At 42.2% G+C, this 8,971-nt stretch overlaps 1 protein-coding gene across 1 annotated transcript in view; it reads right to left on the bottom strand.

The window, feature by feature from the left end:
- The window catches only part of tnxbb (tenascin XBb), a 61,217-nt gene that overhangs the window by 21,556 nt on the left and 30,690 nt on the right, over positions 1-8,971 (bottom strand). The window contains exons 5-7 of the mRNA XM_016493286.1: positions 6,161-6,314; positions 5,781-6,056; positions 2,281-4,617 (exon numbers count right to left, since the gene is read on the bottom strand). Of these exons, the coding sequence (XP_016348772.1) occupies positions 2,281-4,617; positions 5,781-6,056; positions 6,161-6,314 (2,767 nt within the window). The remainder of the gene's footprint in view (positions 1-2,280; positions 4,618-5,780; positions 6,057-6,160; positions 6,315-8,971) is intronic.

Here is an 8,971-nt window from a genome sequence, read left to right as displayed (position 1 = left end):
CTACATCGCTGCCTGTTTAGCCCCGCCCACAGATTCTACATCACTGCCTGTTTAGCCCCGCCCACAGATTCTACATCGCTGCCTGTTTAGCCCTGCCCACCAATTCTACAGGACTGCCTGTTTAGCCCCGTCCACAGATACTACATCACTGCCTGTTTAGCCCCGCCCACAGATTCTACATCGCTGCCTGTTTAACCCCGTCCACCAATTCTACAGCACTGCCTGTTTAGCCCCATCCACAGATTCTACATCACTGCCTGTTTAGCCCTGTCCACAGATTCTACATCACTGCCTGTTTAGCCCCGTCCACAGATTCTACATCGCTGCCTGTTTAGCCCCGCCCACAGATTCTACATCACTGCCTGTTTAGCCCCGCCCACAGATTCTACATCGCTGCCTGTTTAGCCCCGTCCACCAATTCTACAGCACTGCCTGTTTAGCCCCGTCCACAGATTCTACATCACTGCCTGTTTAGCCCCGTCCACAGATTCTACATCGCTGCCTGTTTAGCCCTGCCCACCAATTCTACAGCACTGCCTGTTTAGCCCCGTCCACAGATTCTACATCACTGCCTGTTTAGCCCTGCCCACCAATTCTACATCACTGCCTGTTTAGCCCCGTCCACCAATTCTACAGCACTGCCTGTTTAGCCCCATCCACAGATTCTACATCACTGCCTGTTTAGCCCTGTCCACAGATTCTACATCACTGCCTGTTTAGCCCTGCCCACCAATTCTACATCACTGCCTGTTTAGCCCCGCCCACCCATTTGAGAGAGGCGAATGCGCAGGTCTATGCAGAAACCAAACGATAAAGTTGCTCTGAAACAACAAGATGCTGTGCAGTGCCAAGATGTGGAAAAACAGTGTTTGTGTTGCCTTCATTCTGAGTGAAAGGAAAGTGTGAATGAACTTTATTTTTAATGAAGATCCAGACTGCGTCAGTAAGAACTCGGTCCTTTGTTCACTTCATTTTGCGGATTTATTTACAAACAAGGCACAATTCGATGCGGGATTTTCAGAAAGATTGAAACTAAAAGACGATGCTGTGCGACTATATTGGATCTGACAGTAATGTCGCAACACAAGTGTGAGTAACTGTTTTTATTACGTGATCACTATTGTTTTGTCTGTTAAACAGATGGTTTAATATGAATATTTATGCGTTTTTAACCTAACATCTGTGAAGGATGTAGACTGTTAAACATGCACAGCTATTACCCAATCATAGCAGTGGATTGTAGACTTACTTCTGAGTCTACAATCCACCACACCTATTCAAACAGAGCATTCTGAAGAGGAGATCAAAAACAAGACAGAAAACATTATGTTGACAACATTATAAGTGGACCTCAGAGAACAGTACAAAATAAAAAACAGAGGCAGCTCATGACCCCTTTAATGCAGTAGTTCTCAAAGTGTGGGAGATCAGCAGAAAATAGCCGCAGCAGCGATCTAGTGCGTGAATGGTGACACCACCGGACACTAATTCCTCTGAAACATTTTGACTTCACACTGTCTTGACTTCACACCATCTCAGCAAGCCTGACATCGACCCTCACTATCGAAAAGTAGTGCTTCAGCGGACAGCATCATGAACTCGCTGCTTCCGTTCAACAGCAACAAAAGCACAGTGACTACACCGGATGCAACCATTGTCACGTCCAGCGTAGACAACCTAAAAGTTGTCTATGCGAAACATGACAGAGCGACAGCTGCAAATCAATTGCCAGATTTTTTTAATGGTTCAAATGGGGGCATTACCAAAAAGTTTGCGAACCACTGACTTAATGAATTGCAAAGCATTTGACAGGATTTTAAATCAATGTATTGAGAAAATGAATTGTTGAAACAACTACTTTTAACATAAATGGGGAATAATTTAAAACATTTTTATGTCCATCTACTGTGTCTTTATTTTCTAGCATGCTAGTTTCCTAATTTAGTGCTCAGTATGTAGGCCACACATTGTCCACAAAAGACCAAATGCACAAGGTTAGCACCGAGAACAAAGGAGTTATACTCAAACATTTATTGACATTTACACTGCACATTGCATGGATTTTAATCAAAGCTTCAAAGAAGTTGACTTTGATTAAAAAACCCTTGCTAGTCAAGGGTTCACTCTACACTGAACAGCATGGAAAGCAACAGTGCTGACAAGCTTAGCAGTAAAACTGAAGATATTCAGAAATATTTCCTTAGAATAACTACTTCGACCATTTACAGAGCAGTATCGACAGATTAAGGTTTAGAAATACTGACTTTTGGTTTTGGGTACCTGTATGTACGATGAGGTTGTGAGTTTTGGAGCGAAACATTGGTCCCTTCCCAAAGATGGACACAGAGTACCTGCTCTGTGGCGAGAGATTCGCCATTTGGTGTGAGTGTGCCACTCCAGGGAGAACTGTAGTAAAGCTTGTAATGTTTTCTCCACTCTTGTTCATCTTTGGACTCTGTACATTAGGTACGAGTTCATAGACTCTACTTTTTCCCTTGCTCAAACTACTTTTCTTTGCTGCTGTTGTCTTAAGGCCCTTCTCATCATCATCATCTTTTTCTTTTTCCTCATTCTTCTCGTTCATCTCATCCTTGTCTTTGTTTTCTGGTCCAAGCTCAGTTTGAGTGATTATGAAGTGTTTGAACTTTTCTTTCGGTGCACCCCATATTAGTACAAACCCTGTTGATGTCACATTGTTGACCGCCACATGCTCAATGGAGGCATCTGTTTCGCTCAACACATATTCCTGAGCGCTATTATCAATATCTGTGGGATGGTCTGTGGAAGAAGAACTGTCAGAGTTTCCTTTTCCATACTGACTGATGTTTGGGCCCACTTGAGTATTACCACCGTGTTTTATTTGGGAATGTCTGTTGGATGAACCATTGGTCCTGTTGAGAATTACATTCGGTCTAATCTTAATACTAGTGCCATTTTCTTTTGCAGGGGTTAAAGCGGAGTTTACTGGTTGGACAGGACCTCCTTGGTTGATAGTCTTGTTGTTTCTGATAATGGCTTTTGAAGGAAAAGGCCGTCTTACTGGTAGTCCCTGGTAGGGGTGCTGAGGTGACTCTAGAATTGGCCTCGTACGGTTCTGAAAAGGACGACGAGGATAGGAACCCCTAAACGGTGTGCGCCGATATGGCATCAGATCTGATTCTTTGACGCCTCTGTTTTTTATAGCAGTGTCTTTTTTCAGGGGGAATTTGACTGGCGATGGAGTTGGAGTCTCAGTTTTGAACTTGTGAGCAAGTTCAGGAGTTGAATCTTGGAATTGCCTTGCGGATGGAATTGAATTTAGCACTTCCTTCTCAACATGCGGTTCTTTTGCAAAACGAGAGGCGATGGGACTAGGCCAAGATGTATGCTTGTGTTTTTGTGTCTCTAAAGATGTGGAAGAGGAATTTGACTTAAAAAGCGGTCTACCTACTATTGGTGGAGAACCTAAACTTGGGGCTTTTGGTCTAGTTGGCTGTCTGGGGATGGATAATGAAAATGCCCGCATACTGTTTTTTTGAGGCGGTCTTTCTGCTGTTGACTGATTTCTTGTTGTATGTTGATTCACTCTCTCAGGTTGTGCCAAAGATTGTGGTGTAGGGAGGTGATGATTGTGTAGGGATGAAGGAGCAGATGTGGTGGTGAGGGGCTGGTAAAGTGTTGTCTCAGGCTCTCTCGTTGAAAAGGGAGTGGCATTCATTACATTTGCATTCTTTTCCACTGTCTCTTCATCAGTTTCCTCCTCTCCTACTTGCTCTTTCACACTCCTTCTGGCTTCAGATGTCTCCGCTTCAGGCCCTGTAACCCCCATTGCATTGACTGTAGATCCGTCTGTCAGAAGTTTGTGTAAGATATCATTTCCATTTAAATGGCCAACTATAACGGTCAGGTTTTTGGTCAGTGCATTGCCATCTGACATATTTCCATGTATCTTTCTGTACCCAACCAAAACCTTTCGAACACATTTTGTCCCATTAATATAGGCTGTTAGGTTTTTTTCTGTTGTAATTGTTGGCTCTTCGGTCGATTCAGTGACGTTTGTGAAGGGCAGTGGGGTGGCAAATGGGGTGGCTATGTGTTTTTGGAAGGTGGAGCTTGGACTGGCATGTCCGGGTGTCTTGACAGATTCTCTTCTAAAGTTGGTTTCAGCGTTTCCCTCCTGAGATCTTGTCTCTTTCATTGTCAGTGCCAATGGTTTACCACCAGAGACAGGAGAAGCTGAGTCTACATTAGCGTTTCTTGGTCTCAGAGGATACCATGTTCTTGACTTATTTGAAGAAGGCACAACAATTCCCCCTTTTGATCCTATCTGGGAAGAATTGAAATGTTTTATCTCTGGACTATAAGGTCTTCTTATGGTTTGTGTACCGGGTTTGGGAAGCATCCCATGTGGTCTTTTTTGCCCAGGTCTAACAAGTATGCCTGTTTTGAGTCTGCTCATATTCCCTGTTCTTTCTAGATTTTCAACCTTCCCTTTTGTCAATTGGCCCCCTTTGCTCAGTCCTTGCTTTTGCAGGAAGAGTGTTGTGTTTGTGAACCTTGGTGTCTTTTCTTTGTTGTCGTCTACCTGCACGGCCGGCGTCTCTGTGGTCATCCTGGTCACAGGCACTGAGGCATTCCCTAAAGGCACGAATGAAGTCAAAATATGGATTCAAAATGAACTTCTCCCTAACAGTTCAGCTGGAGAGGGAAATCCTGTTAATAAAAAGCTGGTGTTAATGTAACAGGTTAAGTCAGTTATCCAAACAGTTTCGGCATTGAGGTGGCCACTATCCTTATGACATCAGGAAGTTTTGGTCCCCTCTTAGTCCTATAGAAAACTGGAGAGGTTTAAATTTTCTGCAAGAAAGAAGAAAGGTAAAATATTCCTGAAGAAATTGAAAATGTGGCATTGCTGGTTAGAGTGATCATACTGTGTGTGTGTGTGTGAGGAGAGGTGACACAATATTTTATTCTTCACAAAAAAAAAAAAATCAGAAAAGAAAATGATCCAATCATGTACGTTTAAATGAGACTCTTCCCTTTTTAAACAAAACTCTGCCTCGCCACTTATAAAACTCAATCACAATAGCCTGAACATTTCAACAGTGAGGTCACTGGATTGTAAATATGACAGATTGACTGGGCTATACACAATCAGCATGAGCCTCACCTAAATTTGCATCATCTGGTGACTATAAATACATTACTTGACTTACTATGATGACTTTTCCTTGTACTCTCATTACCTGATGCATCCAGATGTGTCAGTTTTGTTGTGTGCTGTACACACTTATGCTTAGCACGCAAAGGTGCCTGGATCAAAAATACTACCTTAAAGCAGTCATACATTAGACGACGTATGTTCAGATCTTTCTTCAGATGAATGCAGATGAAGATTTTTAGAAATATAACCTCTTGTCTCCAGAGGAAACAGCCCTGGTCAGCACGTTGTGAAGAGTGATGTAAACACAGGAAGCTTGCACACAGAGAAGCACAGAGGACCGCCTCTTCTCTCGTGAGCTTCACAGCGCAATTACATCACCAATTATCAGATGAGCTCCAAAAACAGACTGCACGATAACTGATGTGCACAAATCAATTGTATGACTAACATGACTGTTTGCTATGTGTACGACAGCAGATGTTTCGAGACTCCACAGCTGACTATACCTGCTCATGTTAAAGACATTTTGCTTTTAACTGTAACAAACTTAAAGCCATGATCCACATAATTTTGTGAGCTTTAAGAGCTGTTAATAAGAATTTCTGTTCAGTTGCAATTCATCTTCATGAGAACTCACCAGGAGTTGCTTGTGCGGTTGCTGGCAGGCTCCGGATGCTATCTTTCTCTGCCACTAATGAGATGTAATACAAGCGGCCCGGCTCCAAGCTGTTGATCTGGGCTGAATCTCTTTCCGGCAGCAGGTTCATTTCTGGAAGTCTGCTCGATCCATCTGTCTGATTGGGTGCAACGGAGAGGACGTACCTGTCAATCTCCCCCTGTGCTTTCTCCCATTGGACAATGACTGATGTAGTGGTTGTCTTCACAACTTGCAAGTCTTTTGGGCCAGAGATCACTGTTCAAAAATAAGTCCAGGAATGAATCACTTGTTAAAAACGGACTAGAAATCTACAAAACACTCGGCCACTGATCCTTATGATCCTCCTGGCATAGACTCACATGTGGTGAATTCTGCTGTGCTCTCCGTTCCCATCATGCCGTCTTTCTCTCCGGTGATGCTGACCGTGTACTCCTGTCCAGCAGCCAGTCCAATCTGAGTGTAGGTGCTCAGTCTGCCAGTGATTTTGGAGCTTATTTTCTGATCTGTTTCTTTCTGTGGAGAGAATACTGTAAAAATCAGTGCGCCCACATGACTTTATTTGGATAAACCCAAACAAAATGCTAAACGTTAATTGCATTAATATTCATGTTTGATTGTAACGTGAGCATGTTGTGATATACTAAGTAGAGCCCTACCGATATATCGTTTTGCCGATTTTATCGCACGATATGAGCATGTCGCAGATATATCGTATCGGCGAATATGCCCAGGTCCTGAGTAAACGATGAGCGCCGCCATTACGCAGATGAAATGCTTCTAAATGGAGTAATTACTTAGTTTGTCCAGCAGAGCGTGCTCCATGGTTTGCTACTGACGACCAAGGTCACTGGGTCTGGTCCAACAACAAAGGATAGCCTGACTTCCTGTTTGTTGTTGCCACGTGTTTTGAGTTTGAGCTCCGTCAAGTTAATTCTTTATAGTCTATTTTTTATCTTAAAATCAATTTTATACACCATCATTTCCGTTTCTATAATGTGTGAATATATCCCCTATCGTATTCTACAACAAAAACAATCAGAGTGCCTTGTTATCACTAGTTTTATTTTGATTTCCCCTTTCCACTATTAGCTTATAGCCCGTTAGTATCGCCAGCGTGGTTGCTGCTAATCTCGCTTACATTACTAATACTCTATTCACAAACATTACCATTGTTTTACTCACTGTTACTTGCATTAATGGCGGATGTGTGTCTACCTTTGAGTGCAGGTGAAGACACGTTTGAGCTGCATTCGGTGCAGCTCAAAGCTGAGGGAGCGGAGAGCCGCGCTGACGCTTACAAATCCGTGGTAAGTATACAGCGCGCTGCTAACACTCCCACCACCTCTACTCCATGTGTTTCTCTGCACAGGCCCCGTGCACACAGAAGGCGATCTTCCCAGATGTCATATATCGACGAGGACACAAAAGGTTCAATAGACTTTTTGCTTTAAACGAATGGTTATTGTCATGGTGTAAAGAACAGAAACTGCTCTTTGTTAATAATTGGAATCTTTTCTGGGAGCGACCTAGGCTTTTTCGCGCTGATGGCCTGCACCCCAGCAGAGTCGGAACGGAACTCCTGTCGGACAACATCTCCAGGACGCTACGCTCCATATGACTAGTAAGCCAATTCTCAAATAACTGTTATGATGGCTTTTGTTCTACCCACTTAAATGATATAAGTACTTGCGGTGTCCAATCTATAAAGACTGTGTCTGTTCCCCGAATCGTGAGGTCAAAATATAAATTTAAAGCAGGCTCTACAAAACATCTGATCGTGATTAAACCAGAAAAATGCTAAATAAATGAACAAAAACAATTTTTAAAATTTGGGCTCCTATACATTAGATCAATCGCACCCAAAGCAGTTATTGTAAATGAAATGACTGAAACCTTGCTCAAACCAAATGATGATATTGGTCTAAATGAGTCTACTCCACCAAGCTACTGTTATAAGCATGTGCTTATAACAGATCAGACTGGTCGTGGCAGCGGTGTTGCAACAATATATAGTGATATTCTCAATTTTACTCAGAAAACAGGATTCAGGTTTAACTCATTCGAAATACTTCTGCTTAATGTTACACTGTCAGATATGCAAAAGAAATCTATCGTATCTCTTGCTCTGGCTACTGTGTATAGACCACCAGGGCCGTATACAGATTTCCTAAAAGAATTTGCAGATTTCCTCTCAGACCTATTGGTAAATGTTGATAAAGCGCCAATTGTCTGAGATTTTAACATTCACGTTGATGATACAAATGATGCATTTGGACTTGCGTTTACTGACCTAATAAACTCTTTTGGAGTCAAGCAAAATGCCACTGGGCCAACTCATCATTTTAATAATACGCTAGATTTAATTATATCGCATGGAATTGATCTTACTGATATAGATATCATACCTTAAAGTGATGATGTTACTGACCATTTCCTTGTATCGTGCATGCTGCGTATTACTGGTATTAACTATATGGCTTTGCGTTATCGTCCGGGCAGAACTATTGTTACAGCCACCAAAGACAGATTCACAAATAACCTGCCTGATTTATCTCAACTGTTCTGTGTACCCGTCCGGGCAGAACTATTGTTCCAGCCACCAAAGACAGATTCACAAATAACCTGCCTGATTTATCTCAACTGTTCTGTGTACCCATAAACACATATGAACTAGAAGAAATGACTAGCAACATGGGCACTATCTTACATACATTATACATTAGAAGCTGTTGCCCCCATCAAATTGAAAAAGGTTAGAGAAAAAATGTACTGCGACCACAGTAAACAGTAATACCCATTCTCTCAAGAAAAAAACCCGTAGTCTTGAGCGCAAATGGAGAAAAACTAACTTGGAAGTATGTCCAGCTAAGCTATAGACAGGCTCTAAAAGCTGCCAGGGCCGAGCATATCCGCAAACTCATAGAAAATAACCAAAACAATCAAGATAAATAAAGGTTTTTATTTAGCACAGTGGCTAGATTAACAAATAACCAGACGCCACCCGATCTAAATATTCCCTCAGTTTAATAGTAATGACTTTATAAATGTCTTCACTGATAAAATAGATAACATCAGAAATGCAATAACAAATTTGGATTCTACAGCCTCTAGTACTTCAGCTTCATTCACCGCACCCAAAGAAAAACTGCAGTGCTTTACAAATATAGGAC

Source organism: Sinocyclocheilus anshuiensis, unplaced genomic scaffold, assembly GCF_001515605.1.
Source record: "Sinocyclocheilus anshuiensis isolate Anshui unplaced genomic scaffold, SAMN03320099.WGS_v1.1 scaffold1986, whole genome shotgun sequence".
In the NCBI taxonomy this organism is placed as follows: domain Eukaryota; kingdom Metazoa; phylum Chordata; class Actinopteri; order Cypriniformes; family Cyprinidae; genus Sinocyclocheilus; species Sinocyclocheilus anshuiensis.
This window is presented reverse-complemented; position numbering and strand designations above follow the sequence as displayed.